Source organism: Fulmarus glacialis, unplaced genomic scaffold (assembly GCF_000690835.1).
Source record: "Fulmarus glacialis isolate BGI_N327 unplaced genomic scaffold, ASM69083v1 scaffold25505, whole genome shotgun sequence".
Lineage (NCBI taxonomy): Eukaryota > Metazoa > Chordata > Aves > Procellariiformes > Procellariidae > Fulmarus > Fulmarus glacialis.
Genome location: NW_009214042.1, coordinates 19,480 through 38,468, shown reverse-complemented (window position 1 = coordinate 38,468; position 18,989 = coordinate 19,480). Strand labels below are relative to the sequence as shown.

The 18,989-nt window shown below is 36.7% G+C and overlaps 1 protein-coding gene across 1 annotated transcript in view; it reads right to left on the bottom strand.

Annotated features, from left to right (window-relative positions):
• LOC104077261 (chromosome unknown open reading frame, human C15orf41) overlaps positions 1-18,426 on the bottom strand; it is a gene marked incomplete at both ends in the record, with an annotated part of 45,588 nt that extends 27,162 nt beyond the window's left edge. The window contains 6 exons of the mRNA XM_009578423.1: positions 4,314-4,386; positions 7,374-7,434; positions 10,722-10,786; positions 11,648-11,693; positions 12,131-12,151; positions 18,389-18,426. Coding sequence (XP_009576718.1) covers positions 4,314-4,386; positions 7,374-7,434; positions 10,722-10,786; positions 11,648-11,693; positions 12,131-12,151; positions 18,389-18,426 — 304 coding nt within the window. The remainder of the gene's footprint in view (positions 1-4,313; positions 4,387-7,373; positions 7,435-10,721; positions 10,787-11,647; positions 11,694-12,130; positions 12,152-18,388) is intronic.
• Positions 18,427-18,989: the final 563 nt, after the last annotated feature.

Genomic DNA, 18,989 nt, shown 5'->3' with positions numbered 1-18,989 from the left:
GCAGGAATCTCATGAAATTTAGTAAGGGCAAATGCAGAGTGCTGTACCTGGGAAGGAGGAACGCTCAGCAACAATGCAGGCTGGGACGGACTTGCTAGGGAGCAGCTCTGCAAACAGGACCTGGGGGCCCTGGTGGGGCAACGAGCTGAACGTGAGCCAGCACTGTATCGCGGCAGAGAAGGCGGACAACAGCAACCTGGGCTTTACTAAAAGGAGCAGAGCCAGTAGATTTAGGGAAGTGATTATCCCCTTTACTTAGCATTTGTTAGACCACATCTAGAATACTGTTTTGCATCCTCGAATTCAACACTTGCAATTCAAGGTCGTAAAAGGATTCTAAGTCTCTAAGTACAGAATTTATCTATTTTAACAACAACATCAATTTTATTTTTCTTTTTAGGATACAGAGATAACTGCAATATATGATGTTACATTTACAGGGTTTCATTATGCTTGTACAAGGCACCCTCTCCCCTTGGCCCCACAGTTTTGTTTGGAGTTAATCTTCCTTACATTGATAGAATAATCTGAGAGATTTAATAAGGTAATAGGCAGAAGAATTATTACAGTGCTCAGTTGAATAATAGGTTTTGAACTTGGCTAAGTCAAAGGATACATAGAGAGAGCACATTCTTCAAATTGTTCAGCATCCCAATAGAACCTGAAGCTTGTCACAGACTGAAAACTGGCACACAAGGCTCCCCTGCTCAAACCCAAATAGTAAAAACACGAAAAGGATATATTTTGTTCGCATCCAGAAACCGTACACTTTTCTTTGACAACATGCGGAATGGTGATTACTATAGCATAATTGTCTTTGATGTACTTAAAAAAACCAGTAAGTGGTATAGAGGTCAATTCTAAGTGGTATTACTTCATGTAAGAAAACTGTAGAGAACTCAACAGTATTTTTGATTGCAACAGCATTATACTGCATAAATAGGGAATTTGGTGTGATATCACTGTAATCTCCATCCTAAGACCAAAGTTACTGGAAAAGAAAAAAAAGGCTATCAAATCAAGAAGTCTGTCTTCTGGAATGGAAGAAGACTAGGCCATGAAGTATACAATTTCCCACTATACTTAAACTACTTGGGCACAATTTAAGTTCATGTTCCATATTTATTTTAAAAGGAGTACTAAAGGTATTACACTGTTAGTTACTCTAACTTCTATAATGGCAAGCTCCTTTCCTAGGAGTATAGGCCAGGTGGTGGAAAACTTCCATTATTAGTACTGATGTCTTTATATAAACAGATTTATTTTTCCTTTCAACAGATTTTGTTGCTTACCTTGCAAAGAGAAATATAAATATTCCTGCTCAGCGATAATTCTGCTCCCATACTTCTTAGCCCACAGATTTACTTTTCCAGTTTCTGATTCTTCAGAAACAAACGAAAACTCCTTCCCAAAAACTTTTGCTTATGAAGATGCACGCACTATAAACAACTTTCACCTGACACAACATGCTGTGTTTAAAAGCACAGCCAAAACCTACTTTCTTTATATTCTAAAAAGACTATTGTAAAGTGGGTTGTGTGTCTTTTTTAAATACTATTTGTGTTATGTGAGAACTTTCAATGCTTTGCATTGTGTAATTCTATTGTTTAAAGTCTATACACAAGACAGCCAAAGATAACACCAAACAAGTAATTTGTATAATACAGTAGTACTTTGTATTTTAGTAAAGATATGTTTCAGTAGAATGGAGTACTACTGGAGCAATAAGCTGCGTGCTTCTCCTGATCTCTATCATCCATACATTTTTGTAGAAGCAAAACAATTTAGAACCGTGAATTGATTAGTGAAGGTAATAGTACAGCTACAGTACTCTCCTCTCCCAGAGGGAAAGCTTTTTTCCATTTTAAACGGGAAAAATTAAAAATACAAAACCAAGACTGACTGAGACTTGCAGCTCATTAAAGCTGGGGTGATTTCCACTATACAGAATTCTATTGATCTCCATAGTCCACAGTAGACAAAAAAGTGTGGTCAGGGAGGGGATGATGGATGCCTCTGCCAATAGCACTGAACAAACCTGTTAGCTAATTGCTACCAAAGACAATTATCCCCGCATTGTTTCATAATGGAAACACATTACAAAACTCTAATATACACACAGGGAAATTTGATGATTTGACTGCGGAGCCATGTGCATTGAATTTCATTGCCAAAGGCCAGCCAGGTCGCTGCTGTGAGGGAGAAGAAAGTGTCAGAATAGAAGCCAGAGTATCTCACAGCTCCTTCCCTAAGATCAGTTTAGCAACTCCACAGTATCGTAACAACCCCGCAATTCCCCTGCCACACCCACACCATAAAACAGACAACATAAAGCGTGTATCTTTTAATGAAAATTAAAAAATAAAATGTACTCTGAAGGCTAGTATATTTTTACTTAGTACAACTAAAAGCCAATGCTAAAACTGATTCTTCACAGTTTTGATCACCATGAAAGATTTTTCATCTTTCCACATTTAGATGACAAGTCAGCCTCCTGACAGCCATATAACAAATAGTGATTTTGAAGTGTTTTATATGGCAAAATCCCGCCCCCCCCAAATCAAATGTTACGGATTTACTTTTGCAAAAAAAAAAATCTCGATCACAACAAAACTGTCACTGAGTTGAGCAGCTATGAAATCTAAAAATGCTCCAAAATAAGGATTTATTTCATTATACCTAATTACAGTGTAATTCAAGAACATAGCACTATATAAACAATTTGCCACCTATCCCCAGCAACCACATTCTTGGAATGCCTCTTTCTAAACAGGATTCTAAATACACTCGTACTCCTTCCTGGCATATCCATACAAGACATCTAATTCTAGCAACGTAGTTGTATGAATTCTGATGTGTAGTACACCTCAAAATTATATTCTGTTTGACTGTGCAGTATAAGATGATGTGAAACAAAAAAAATGTACTGAAGGTATGCCATCATTATAAAGGTAAATTAATAGTCAGAAAATTTATGATGAATCTATTAACTTCATAATTCACAAGTCAATGAATTCTGCTTTACTGTGCTTGATACTGCTCTAAATCGGCCAGTCTACCTGCTTCAGATTGTGCTGACTACTATTTTGACAAGACCTGGATAGCAGTAGGTCCAAAGCAATCAGAAGGTTGACTTTGACAAATGGTGGTGCTGCGGCGAAGTTGAAAATAACACACATCCACTTTAATCTCTTTCTTGATTAAATCGAAACCATACCATTCTGACATCATGTGATTTGCTCATGAAGCATCACTGCAGGTTACTTTAGAGGCTACATCTATTGAAATGATATTGAATTTTTAGGGGAAGTACTTAATTCATTCAAATGAAACCTTCAGAAGGTAACTGGGCCACCAGTCACTGATAACTGTGCAGATTCAAAGAAAACCAAAGGAAAAATCCCTGACAAAAACCACCATATGCTACTGCATGATATTTTAGTAGGTATTATCTTTTGCTTTCAAAAGAGAAGATTATACACATAAAGCATATTCTGAAGCTTTTTACCTATTCTGCCATAGTCAAGCTCCAAAGGTAAACATTACACTAGGTAATAAAAATGCAGAAGATGAAATTGTCTTTTTTACATGAGACTAGGCAAATATTTATGGGGCAGTTGACAAACTCCTGCCTAGTAAAAGAGCCAGCACTGAGAGCAATTACCCTGATATTCATGACTCACTTTGAATATCACATTGAATATTACTCATAAATCTTTTACGAGCACATCCCCAGAGCTCACTTAACAGCCGGTTTTAATCATGCAGTTGACACAGAGAAAATAACAAAATGTATTTTTTCAGTGGCAAATTAATTTAGGCTTGAACCTCCTCCTGTAGCTCTATTCTTTTCTTTTCTTTCATCGCTTTTTTTTTATTTTCTTGTACTAAGATCAGTTAAATGCACTTTTGCATTTAACAGCAATATTTCTCCAACGTTGCAAGATTAAAAAGTGGCTTATTTTTAAGACCTATTCTTAGTAATTACTGACTTTTAAAATACATAGCTTTAAACATTTAAGTGTAGTGTGAGTCCCATACCCTTTATTTCACTGAAAGAACAGATATTCTGAAAATCTAAGAGGGAAAAAGAAAGCATTCATTTAGCTAGTATTAAATTGTGGGTGGTCTTTTTACATACAGTTTAACTGTCATTAGCTGTTGAAGATACCAGCCTTAAAATGTTACCCTCATTAGCTCACTTGCAATGTTGCGTTGATTATTTTAACATCATAGTCAGAAGAAAAGTTGAAACAAAAATATCCCGAAATTAAAAAAAACACAAAAGAAAAAACAGCAACTAAGATACTTACGAATGGCTTGTTCTTTTTCTTGTAGAAATCTTTCTAACACAATACGAGCCATCAATGATGGGGCAAAGTCCACCTTACCTCAACAAAAATAAAAAGAGAATTTCAGGAGGTAAACACATTTAGACGCACGTTTGTCAGCGCTGTAATCTCCTTGTAGATTAAAAAGAAAGAGCAAAAATAGATGAAACAGTAGCTTTTCCCAATTATTAAGCTCAACTATTTGAACCAAATGTGTAGCAGCAATCCACAGTACCCAGTGGAAAACCAAATAAAGTAGATAACATGTATTAGTGGTTATTATGTTTGTACATTCTCCATTTGAACCACTCTTTGTAAAAGATGACAGCAAAATCCGTTTTGTAAGGTTACTCGCCAAGGAAAAGAAGTGGTGATCCTTTGCTGCGAATACTTACTATATGTGGCACCCGTCAAGTGATACCACATATCCTTAATACCAACACCTGTGGCAGATGCGTTGGGCTTGGTCAAAATTTCTTTAGAGTTTATACTTTCCTTTTTAACAAAGCTATTCCTCCATTTCAGTAGTTTTTATATGTATGTAAAATGATGTAGTTCCACCTGAAATTACAATAGCTTTTTAGATACCATTATAATACTCCTTTAGTGAATCAGAATTTTAACTATGAGACAGTAAACCTTGCTCACACATGGTCACAGTGAATTTTTCTTGACATGTTTTCAAGTTCAATATTAGTACAAAAAATTTATCTTGATTTAGTAACTAGACAAAAAAAGGTGGCTTCATTTGTGCATACTTTTTTTGCCAAATATGTATGTACTTGGATGCCCTTAAATTCCCCAAGTAGAGAGAAATGCTTTCCACGGAGCTGCTTATTTCCAGTAACCCACATCAGAGCTGACACATGAAAAATGGTGAAATTACTGAAGGTAGTCCAGCCTGAATAAGGACTACCTTATTAGTTCAGGTACTTGCATCTCCCTAATTTTCATATTAATCATGTGTCCATCTTTCTTTGAAATAGGGCCATCATGCTTCATGTCAGAATTTAGCATGTAAGTAAAATTCATAGTGCTTCAAATCTCACTTGAAAATATTTGTATGAAGAGAACAGTGACTAATTTTATTATTCCTATCTAACAAAAATGAGATTTATTTTAGTCCTTTTGCACTACATATACAATATGAAGAAGTTGGCAAATAAAATTAAAAAAAAAAAATTAAAAGTAGTTTCCCAAACCCTCAAAAAAACAAACTGAAAAGATAATAATATGGAGCTTTTCCTATTTAACAGAGCTGCTACACACTGTAATGCACCTATGTTATATATTTCTCATCAATTTTTACAGTTTCCACTGATTAAATATATATTGAATCATAAAGTATTACCATTACATCAATTGTCAGCAGATGCAAGAGTATGTAATTTAAATATTAACTATCATATAAAAATGGCAGCTTGATTGTTTGGAAGCAGTAATCTGGTGCTGGTTATTGCCATATTTCCCTAATGCATTAGGCAGCAGTCACAAAATGCATTGCCTTTCTCATATACCTGCTACTACAAAATCAGAAGCAGGTAAGTTCTTTGTATATCTTCCCTTTCTCTTAGATTTAATTTTTATTTATTTCTGAACTGTAGATATCTTTGATCTGAATTGCAAAAATGCATTAGTATAATATAAACAAAGATATGCTCGCTAGAGTCAGAAATTATATGCATCATCTCCAAATCAGTGGGAAAAAATATACAAAGAACTAGTAACAGATATATTACTTTGTGCCTGAAATATTTTTATGACAGTTCCCATATAATATCGGTGCGATATATCATGAATCGGGTTGTTTACCTAAATTCTTCATAAGATTGTACTTATTTATGTAAAGTACTTCCTATTCCCAGTACTTTAAGACTTGTCTTTTCCAGAAACTGTAAGAAGCTACACATTACCACTAATATGAAACAAATCCTTTATTCTATGCTAACTGTATGATCAGGATCTGTGGACACTTCACAGACCATTAAAACCTCCTAGTAATTGATAGGTAATCGCTCATTTGCTGGCTGCAGCAATGTACATGAGAGAGAAACCATTCTTTCTTACTAATGTAACATGTAGAACTTGCTGCTATTGCAACACTTAATGTTCGTAGTGCCATATCATTTTTAATGCAAACACTCATTTTCTGCCTCCTTCTTACATCTATTAAAATGCAACACAAAACAGCATACATTTCATTCTATCCCTTTGAGGGTTGCATAAGCAGTTCCAAGCAGTATCAGCTATTGTACTGTTATTATTATTGTAAATAAATATTTTAGAGTTTAAGGGGTAGATATTTCATCAATATTTTTCTAGGAGGCTCACTGCCACTCTTTCAAACTTCTTACATCTTCTTTAAGGTAGTGCTTTAGATAGCAGTTTTTAATGCAAATACACCTTGCATCCCAAGGCAGATTCATACTCTAGTTAATAAACAGCATCAATAAATTTGTCAAGACTTTAATGGCAACTGTACTGAACTTTTCATACACCAGCTTTTCTAGGAAATGGCTATACTGAGGAATTTATTCTGCTTAATCGCTTTATATTAAGCAGTTTTCATTAGCCATCCTCTAATCCGTATGAGCAGAAATAAATGGAGTCAGGAAAATCAACTGGTTTAACCCTTCCTATTATTTAAAAAAAAAAAAGATCTTAGATGGGTTTTGTTATTAAAAACAAGGAATCAAATATAAGTAAAACTGATGCAACTCCATTTAATCAATGTGGGAATTTTTAGTAAGTTTGTGCATTAAAGACCTATGGTCTGTCTCAAATTTCCAGCAAAATACAAATTCAGAGTTTCTTACACATTCGCCTTGAAGTTAAGAGACTAATTACATTAACTGATTTATTAATAAATGGGGCTTTTTGTCTAATTATTGTAAGTACTAACAGACTGGGGAACCATTTTAAATGTCTAATGTGCCTTGAAACCATTTTTTTTAGGTTAATTACATTTCTCACTAAAGTCACTATAGATATGCCCCTTAGGTTTTACACTGGAAGATTAAAGAAAAAAGTAAAGATGATTACCTCATTGGCCAGCTCCAGTAATACAGGGGCAGCTGCATTTTTCATCACCCCATTCAGGTACCTAGACAAGACAAAGCCTGGTAATTCTGCAGTGGCAAGAAAAGGCCAGTTTATACATGTCAGTATCCCTCATGAATCTCTCTCATTTGGGGGAAAATACCCCAGTACAGAGTATTTAATGGGAAACCTTTTAAGAAATAAGTATTTTAAACAATCACTAACTCTCCAGGGTTGTCTCCTATTCATCTGCAAGATATATCAATCTCAATTAAGTCACTGGTAAAAACCACAATAGATCAAGAAATTAAAAAAATTTTTGGCTTAATGACATACAAATAAATTATATCTGTATTACTTAAAGATGCATCACAGACAAATAAAGCTCTATTATTCACAGCAAAGATTTTGGGTTCCACATGACCTTCAACTATGATGGCACACTGTATCACTTACTCAATTCACTACTATGCACAAAACCATAAATTCTCAAATTTAATCCAGATTTTATCAACTGGGCAGTAGTTTAAATACTAAAGGCTTACTTTAGTGAAATCAGAGTCTAACAGTCAAATTAATATTTTAAAGAGAAAATAAAAGAAGAAATATTTATTCTAGGGTGATAGAAAGTCATTATCGTATCAGTGGCAAAGGCTTAAAGTTTCCGGTTAAGGGTATTAGACCAATATGGATACACAGTGATGTTTCTGACCATCGCATCACACAATATCGCCTTCCTCACCTCTGTTACTTTCACTGTTTGATGTTTACATTTCAATAATGCCTAAAACCTGTTCTCAGGAGTTGATGGGAAAAAGCTATATTATTGGAAGCCACTTTGTGCTTTGCAGCCATGCGGAAAAGAACAATAGTTACCAACATTTGAACCTGCTCATTTATCCTATCTGTATTCATGTAGCACATCATTACTGACATCATTAGAAGGCCACAGCCTTTCCAGCTATATCATTACCTATCCATCAGAAGCCACTCTTCTGCTTATTAGTTAAAGACATTAAAATCCTTTATCATTTTACCTTTCTGTGGAATGGGTGTAACACCTTTAGATAAACCTCTTCACAGAGGATTAGAGGGCTTTTTGTTTGCAAGTTATTCTGAGGCTTAATGAATAAAGGAAATGATAAAAGCTTTTTGCTACAACCTATTTGAATTCTACACGAAAAAACACAAAACAAGATGCCTTGTGTATAGTTAAACATTGAAAATTTATAACAGAAGAAAAAAAAGGAGAGATCATAAACAAAATACCCAACCAGGAAGATTTTACTTGAGATTGATGTTCTAAAACATGCATCTAGTTGATTGAACAGCAAAGCTACAGCTGACAACGGAGTAATTTTCCATCAGATATTTCTAATGCTACTGCCAATTCCATTATGGACTAACAGGTCTCACATGCTGATGGCAATACTGTTCTGAAAAGCTTGCTGATCCTTCTCGTAATTTGACTTCATGTTTGCCTAAATTCAGGAGTAGTAAGTCTCAGCAGAGCAGCAGAAACTACTCCACTCAACTGTACTTCTACTTGCTCCCAAAAGGGACCACTGGAAATCACTACCTTCAAAAATTGGTAGTTTCTGACCTAGGAAAGCAATAGGAGCATGATTATTTGCTTGTATGTGGGTGGGAATAGGAAGAAGCATACCACACAGACTGGGGTTTACAGCGGTAAGATGGATGCTACAAAAGAGTAGAGGAGAAGACATGTTCGTCATGTTTATGCTTGAAGCATTTCAAACTGGCTTCTGACTCAAGTAGTCTGCCCCTGTAGCTTACGAAACATACTACACAGTAAATCTACTAAAACAGGATTGAGATGAGTTTTCTAACTATTAACCAGAACATCTCTGATTTTAAAACATGTGCATTTTATTCACTCATGTTAATACATTTGCAATATGAAACACCCAGAAACAGCATGAAAAATGATTTTCCCTACCACCATATAGCTTCATACATAATGCATTAGTTGTGTACTGCTATCATACTTCAGACAATACAGAAGGGGACAGGAGACCAAATCCTCTTACCTGTGAGCCAAACTTAATCATACCTACAACCTTACTGACACCAATACAACTGCTGCTTTGCATAAAGCAAAATTGGGTCCCATGTTTCAGCTATAAGTTGTTGGAACTAGTAACATAATCATCATAAAAGTGATTTAAATGATTTACATGTGTTCTAAGAAAAGGGTTATTTACACAACAGTTACAATAACATAGGGCACTTCACTGAAACTGTGCTAGTGAAAAGTAATTAAAAGTAGTATTGTATACACATGGTTATCAACACAACAAAATTTTAAGCCAATATTCTTCCTAAACAAGAATCAACACTAGGAAAAGTGCAATGTGATCCAGTACAAATTTCTACAGAACAATACAACTACTAAAAAAAGAAAATCAAACCTCCAAACCAGCACAATTCACACTAGATATTCTAAACCAGTGTCTGATATCAGGTTGTGCTTAGGTTTTAAATATATGACTCTGCAGAAGCACAGTTAATTGTTTACAAATGAAGGCTTTTTGTTTATTTTCCTGATTCATACAGATTAATATTAAGCATAAATATCAGACAGCTATAATCACAAGTATGAACTCACTTGCCATGCAAACTCCTCAGATATGTCAGTCTACAAAGTAATATTTTAATTGGGTATCTTTACCAGTTATCAGTATGCCCCAATTATGTCATTGCAGTATTTTTAGTAAAGCCTATAGAAGTAACAAATTATAAGGTGTAGCAAATACAATTTATTAGCTTAAGATGCGAACAATTGTAAAATATTGTAAAATGACACAAAGATTTTCATCCTCCCTTAACAGCTATTTCTGACACTTCTGTTGATAAAACAGGAGTGATCTAAAAATTAGTGCTTTAACTGGCAATACAGGAATTTAATATATAACTTTTTGTAATGTAACACAAATGTTGTGTTAAAAGTACAAGCAACTGTAACAGAACAAGCTCCCTTGCTGTAAGGAACTTATCATCAATATTAGTCTTGACACAGAAATCCTGTAATTACAAACTACAGGCAATATATAACAAATGCTATCACATACACTGTAAAAAATATTTGCTTGTCCTGACTTAGAGCCAAGGAAGTAAACCCTTTCTTAATTAGACTGACCAAAAGCTGAAAAATTTCTGCATTTTCACTGAAAAACATTTTTAAGTGAACTGTTCTGTATTCCTCATCCCAAATTTTTAATTTATTTTTAGAGAAAATTAGCTTCATAAGCTAATAAGCTAATTTACTCATAATTGCCAAAACAATTAATAGTTATGATGATACTCTTAACCGGGGTGGGGAGGTCGTACCTTTGGTAGTAAGTTTCAATAGCTTCAGCAGTGTGATGCTTGGCATGTGTTCTTTTGATTTGTTTCTAGAAAAATGAAAAACCAAAGAAAGAGTCTTACAAATGTGTCATAGATCAAAACACAGAAATGACTGCCCAAACACATGTTCCTTGACTACACTTTGATATATAAACTGAACTATGGTTTTAGATTCCATACAGAAATGACATTCAATCTACCTATTGAATTGAACATCTTCAGACTGTACTGCAATGTACCATATATGTAAAAGCCAATAAGGTCACAATAATTGAATCTAAATAAGTTTACTGAAGGCTGCAGAGGGCAAAGAAAAACTTGTTCTCTCTTTCAACCTTTGTATTAATTTTCCCTCAATTCAATTCCATCTAAGTCTGGTGCATTCTAGTTTTACAATTCAATTGGCATTTTTAACCAGGAAGAACATTGCTTAAAAACAACTTATTTGAAAAACTACAAAAAGTAATTCCATAGAGACTTGCCACTTGACTGACACCTGTCATCTCATGATAAATGACTCCATTTTCTGCCTCTCTTGCCTTCTGCCACTCCGGCAATGGTCATTTATCATCATCTCTGTCAGCAATGGAAAGCAGCACTGACAGTGCAAGTCAGCAAACATTTAGCACATGGAACCACGCAACACAGGGAAATTATTATTGTCAGAATAATAATGGTTTAGCATAATTTATTACAGGTCCACCAAATAAGCAAAGGCTAGATGTTATTAGACAGATGGATGGGTAGGCTTGGCAGCCATCCACTGAGACTCAGGCGGTGCTTGATGTGGAAAAGGGAACATCCTCCAAACCAATCAGAAAGCTGGCAGTTCAATTACAAAGAAATAAAGGGACATTCATCATTCAATTAGGCACCTGTCAACCCTCACAAAGGAGAAAACTTCTAACCTGGTACTCCTGGGAGAAGATGCTCAGCAGAGTGGACTGCGATTGACTGGAACAAATAAAAGAAGGACAAAGTTAATTACTGGAGTGCACTGCAAAGAAACAAAAGAGAAGGGAGCTTCAAAGGTAGGCCTGCTGCCCTGTAATCTAACAGAACATGAAAACAAGTGTGGAGAAGTTGTTCCAGATGAACACCTCAGACAAAGGCTTCCTGCTGCTAGGTCAAGGAGAGAGCGTACAAGGGAGGGGAGGAAAATATAGCAAGAGTTTCAAAGCAAACGAGCATATTGTTTGGGTGATTCCTTTTTCAGCTTCAGAACCCAAAAAATCCTAACAGGAGCAGGTAGTTGAGTTAAAAGGGAACAGGCAAAAAGGAAAACAAAGCAAAATTTCCATTAATAATTGATGGAGTTAAATTCCATCAGCAGTTGGGAACATGCCGCTTGTTCATTGCCAACATATTGAAATTCATTCTGTTAGCAGCACGGGAACCTCTTCAGTAGCTGTCTCGTATTCAGGTTAAAAACTTCCCCCTCTGTCAGAAATAGCATATGGGACCACTGGAACATTCCCACTGAAACTGATGTGCTTTGAAAATAGAAACTTTCACAGCAGGAAGCCGAGATTCCCCGGAGTCGGTCATTTCCAAAAGCTGCCATAAGCTTCATTCATCTAAGGCTCCACTCAATGTCAAACACCTGGCAATGAAGCAACCTGGAAAGCATTCTTCCCAAGTGGGAATTTTTCTCTCTGAATTGTTAACATTTAGAAATGGGACAAGATTTTTTTTTTCCCTCTGAAAGGCAATCAATACCACACTGCTACTGTTTTCAATTGTCCTCTGTGGATATATCTACCTCATCGCATCCTTAATACAATTAATTACTCCTGATATATTTTCCTACTACATACAACTTGAACAAATTATAGTTTCAATAAATCGAGTTTTACGGTACAGCAAAGCATGATAGATAATTAACATTTTTCCTTCTGTGAACCTACCTACTGAGGCACAGTTTGGTAGTTCAACGATTCAGCAATGTCTAAAGTCTTGCTCCTCTGCCAGATTTCTTGTATGTGAATGTAACACCTGTATCACATCATACGTACATTAAATGTAAATGTTCCTTCCATACTTAAATGGCCCTTCTCCTTGCCATTTTCACACCTCAGAAATACTAATTTAAGATAAGGAAGTCTTACTGCCACTTTCAAAATGGAAGACTGAGGCACAGAATGACTAAATGGTTTGTTCAGGTTTAAACTGTATGTCTATGTAGCACAATATAAAACGTTACCTCTAAGCCAACCAGTTGAAGCATTAGCCGCAAAGCAAGTGGATTAACACAGTGCTATATAAAGAGCTTATTAGTTTGTCTTATCCAGATTTGTGCTTCCAGCATCTTTGCCATAACACTGTATTTTGGGCTTGTCTGCCCAACATCTGTGTGACTGCAGTAAGCTGAGCCTTCATCTCCGGTATTTTACACAGGAGAATGCTCACCCTGAGTACCCACTGACTCAATGTTAAAACTGTAGAAAAATTATAGCAACGTAAACTGACTAATACACAGATTTATGAAATTAATGGATAACAGAAAAATGAGTTACAATGTAGTCAAGAATTTAAATATTCTTAAATATACATCATTTGACACAGAGGCCAGGAGATATGTACCACAACGCCTCCCCAAAAGGTGCACCATCCAATTACGGCAACCTTCAACATGTAATCATTACAAGGTGAACAAAGGAAAGAAATTAAGATTATATACTTACACAGGCTATAAACATACACAAAGCTAAGGTATTTCAAGTTGATTTATTTAAAAAAAACGCTGCAGGCTATAAATAAGTTGGATACATATGGCCCCCTAATGGCTCTCCACGTAACTATTATTATCTGGCAGATTTACATGGTCGTAATGGTAGAACTGAATTTAGAGAAAAGATGTGTAAAAAACCAAAACAAAACAGGACAGTATTTAACTGGATTTCTGGTTTGAGTTCTCTCCTATTGACATACCAACTTTTGTATTTTTAGGCTATTCCCAGTATGATTACTGTACTTATTGTACCATTATGCTATTATACCCACTGACATATCAAAAAGAATTAAGACCATGATCCCTCTCTTCACACTCCTGACTCTTGTCCATTTTATTTGTTCCCTTGGTGTCCTTGGATTTTGCCCTTCTAATTCAGTTTAGTCTGACACTTCCAACTATTCAGATCATTAAGGACTTACCGCGAACACCGAAAAATTCAGTCCAATAACTGAACAAGTTGGATATATACTGGATTGCAGTAGAAAAACATTACAACTCTGACAAAGAGAATTATTTCAGTAGTACCATTCAAAGAATTTCAAGCCTTACTACCAGAAGATCCTTCTCCCAGGAGAAGTGGATTTATATCTTCACATGGCTTCTTCCATGTAGTTCCCCTCTTAAAAACTAAACCCACTTATCTACCACTCAGCGTTTCCTTGCCACAATTCCATTGCCACAACTTCCTGGCAAAATGAAATAGCTCCTCAAAACACGGCTGGAACACCTACTGCAAGATGCCATTGACAGAAAACTGAAACACCATCGTTTCGGAAAGTGCTGAAAAAGACAGTACTGTGTACTTGGAGAGGGGACAGAAGTCATGAACATGCATTTGCATTGCAAGACAGCATGATCACAACTGCTGATACTGACAGCAGGGATACTGCCATCTAAGTCATCATTACTTCTACAGGAGCAGCCAAATTGCTAGGGCTCCATCCGTCCTCTGATGCTTCTATACAGGATTTCAAAACAGCAAGTGAGCAGACAAATTAATATAGCTGAGATATCCAGGAAAACAAACATAACACTGAAAATGTATTTTATTCAAAATAACATTTCAGTGCTGCATTATTGCCTCTTAAGGAATAAACTTTATAGTAAGCCTCATGGCTTACTGGAAGGCTAGGGATATAGACATGTTTGTGTCAAGCAAGCTCTTTTGTCGAGAACCAACTGTAGAGCCAAGGTACAGATCTGCTGATTTTCTGAAACAAACAAACAAAAAACCCCAAACTCATAATTCTGAGTACTACCCAGTTTAAATAATTAATAAATTAACTTGTTATCCATCTTGTAGAACTAAATCTATTTTCCAGGAAAACAAGCAAACTTTCCTCTTAAGTTCTGTAGCAGCCACTTTCATGGAAACACCTTCTTCTGCAATTCCAGATGGTAATGGATCTAACTCCCAGAGCTCTGTTCAAAGCAACCTGCCTTGCTCTTCAAATATCCTCTTCTTCTTGTTCATCAGCATCCATAATGAACCAATTTACCTTTTGTTACTCTGTGTTGATATCAGTGGCACACTTCCATAGAATCACAGAATCATACAACAGTTTGGATTGGAAGGGACCTTGGAAGGTCATCTAGTCCAACCCCCCTGCAATGAGCAGGGACATCTTCAACTAGATCAGGTTGCTCAGAGCCCCGTCCAACCTGACCTTGAATGTTTCCAGGGATGGGGCATCTACCACCTCTCTGGGCAACCTGTTCCAGTGTTTCACCACTCTCACTGTAAAAAATCTCATCATTCTATCTAGTCTGAATCCACCCTCTTTTGGTTTAAAACCATTACTCCTTGTCCTGTCGCAACAGGCCCTGCTAAAAAGTCTGTCCCCATCTTTCTTCTAAGCCCCCTTTAAATACTGAAAGGCTGCAATAAGGTCTCCCCAAAGCCTTCTCTTCTCCAGGCTGAATAACCCCAACTCTCTCAGCCTTTCTTCATAGGAGAGGTGTTCCACCCCTCTGATCATTTTCATGGCCCTCCTCTGGACCCGTTCCAACAGGTCCATGTCTTTCTTGTGCTGAGGATTCCAGAGCTGGACGCAGTACTCCAGGTGGGGTCTCACCAGAGCAGAGGGGGAGAATCACCTCCCTCGACCTGCTGGCCACGCTTCTTTTGATGCAGCCCGGGATATGATTGGCTTCTGCAAGCACACATTGCCAGCTCATGTCCAGCTATTCATCCACCAGTATCCCCAAGTCCTTCTCTGCAGGGCTGCTCTCAGTCCCTTCATCCCCCAGCCTGTATTGATACCGGGGGTTGCCCCAACCCAGGTGCAGGACCTTGCCCTTGGCCTTGTTGAACCTCATGAGGTTCACACGGGCCCACTTCCTGAGCTTGTCCAGGTCCCTCCGGCATTCCGTCCCTCAGGCGTGTCGACCGCACCACTCAAGCTTGGTGTCGTCTGCAAACTTGCTGAAGGTGCACTCGATCCCACTATGTCATTGATGAAGATATTAAACAGTACTGATCCCAATACGGACCCCTGCGGGACACCACTTGTCACTGATCTCCATCTGGACATTGAGCTGTTGACCACTACCCTCTGGATGCCACCATCCAACCAGTTCCTCATCCATTGGACAGTCCACCCATCAAATCCATATCTCTCCAGTTTAAGAAGGATGTTGTGGGGGACCGTGTCAAAGGCCTTACAGAGGTCCAGATAGACGACATCTGTAGCTCTTCCCATGTCCACTGATGTAATCACCATCTGAATGCTTGATGCATTTTGTGTTCTTGTCAATACATAACTGGATTTAGGCAGAAAACTGTGAAATCTAAAATCTGCCACAAAATGCCCGTTTTTTAAAAAAAAGTAACTTTTGTTTTTAAAAAATGAAATATCATTTCTAGGTTCCAAATGATATAAAGATATACAAATTTTCTTATAATAAAAAAAAGTATTACAGATACCACATTTAGATATGGGATGCCCAAGTCAGACCAGAACAAGAGATAAGAGAAATTATCTCTAAGAGCCTAGAGATCAGTCAAGCTAAAAAGACAACTGCAAGCCTGGTGCTGGAAAAAGAATATGCCTTTCGGTCATTTAATATGTAAGAATAAAATTTAGACCATTCTCTTCTCATGAATCCCAGAATTTGGTAGAGGAGCAATGCTATCATCCCTGGAGAGTATTTCAGAAATGTTTTGTTTTGCAATTAGTATTCGTATATGAACTAGTAACAGATAATATGCTGATGCAGATCAGTGCTTCATAACTAGAGTTGATATAAAACTCTGGCCAAGAAGCAGCTAGTAAGGACGAAAAGAATTTAATTGGATCAGATCATCTTCTCAACAAAGCAGGCTTGCAGATCTAGCCAAGATTTGGGGTGCCGTCCAACTTAATATTTGCTATTTACTACAGCCTCACCAGGAGAAAATCCAAACATGACAACTTCTGCAAATATTATATTATCAGCCTTTGCAAATAATTAATTCTTTAGGGATAAGATAAAACTTACATTTTTCTACTCTATTTTCTGAGATTACTGAAAACATAAAATTTTAGGTACAAAACCAAATTTCCACTTGTTTCATCTATTCATTTTAAAATGAGTTTCCTTTCCCTCATCTTTAACTCCACTTTTTGCCTGAAATAGCTTTACATTTCACGTATTTTACCATGGAACAAAGGAAGAGTATCTAGAGAGATCTGTACCAAAAAAAAAAAAAAATCAACAGTAAATATGAACTGCAGTATTTAATCCAGTAACTATTCGCACAAGTGGAGACAAGCAGGGGGAAAGCAAAGTCCATCATAAGACAAATATATATTATATATACAGCATAGTCTTGACTTTTTTTTAAACAAATGAAGTCTACAAAGAACATTGCTTCATTGCTTCCCTTTCACAAAATGTAACATTCCACCTTGCTAAGACGATAAATATATTGGTTAAAAAACTGAGTGTGAGGATAGGAGCTGCGTTTCCAAAATTCAGAAGCTGTTACGTGTGAAATCCCAAAGCAGCATTGTCAAACCTTCTCTTGGAAGTGCACACAACACTGCACTTGGCTATTGTAGGAATTCAGGTAATTGTTTCTTTCCTTCCACAGTCTCCAGCATGAGTATGTAGTGCTAGTCATATCCCTTCATGAAATGTTCTGAAGCAGACAGCAAGAGTCTCTCATTTCTAATAATTGGAAAAGAACTTTCCCTTTACATGTACAATAAGTTTTTAAATATTTTTACTCAATATGCAATATTGAGCTTTAAAAGAAAAGTAATACATACAACTTCAGGCTAGAATTGCATGGTGCTGCCATGCTGGATTAAGAATCTACGTGAGGAGAGAAATACATACACTTGGTGAATTTAAATGACTAGGGGTGGAAGAGGAATCCTCCTCACAGCTATCCTGAAATTCCAGAATGTGTGCCTAAAATACATTTTTCCTACTACATTATCAAAGATATGAAAGAAACCCAAACAGCCTTTTAATTCTCACCGTCTGTACTGCAAACACTTTGGAACAGCGAGTCCTAAAGAAAGCAGTGTTTCTATACTGCTTACCACATGCTAACCAGTCCGCTCTTATTTCTAAACACTCTGTCAATAATGGATTTCAAATAGATCTAGCAGCATGGGTTCAAACGCATAACACATGCACGGACACGTAAAACCTCCCTGGCTTCCCAGAACTGCAGGATGTAGGCTAACAAGCACCACAGTTACACCTGCAAATCGACTAAAGCCAGTCTGATGGTGAACTTCCCACCTGAGAGGAGGTGGCAACTAGCGGATTCTCGGAATTTCTTCTCCATGTCAGGATTCCCAAGACGGCAAAAAGGCTTTTTAGCAATCTGAATGGTTCCACATGAGGATCCAGGAAGGCTCAGGAATAACAAAGGCCTACCAAAGCTTGAGAACCGCTAGGCTTATATGCATCCAAGCACTGAAGAACACGGAATGAGGGAGGGAGACTCACTGACCTCTAGAATTGTTATGGCTTTAACCTCTCTTCACTGCAGCTTTAATATTAAAATCTCTGCTAAAGTTTTAATATGCTTGTGATCACTTCTCTGAATGAAAATTCTCAAAAAGCAGACTACTGTCTCTGTACACATTTGTACTTTATCATTCACAAATCTAACATTGATTTATCGGAAGTCAGTGAATTACCAATTTAAGCTAAATCAATATATATGTCTCTGTGTGTGTGTATGTGTGTAAGAATATATGTGTTTAAATCAATGTATGAGTTTGAATTGGGAGTATCTAAGTGACATAAAAGCACCTAAGTCTTTAGTTACAACACGGTAACTTCTGTAAAGTGGCTATCTTCCAATGTTACAGCTTTCCAGCTACACCAGTTCAAGTCTGGGATACAAACCCAGTTTTATTATCTCTGCATAAGAAGCCTTCCATACAATGAAATGTTATCAGTAGCTACTACTTTGGAAACTACAAAGTCAATACAGTGCTGTTGGGGAAATACTCCCATTACCAATATATTAATGCTATAAAAATCCAATAAATATATATATACACATGACA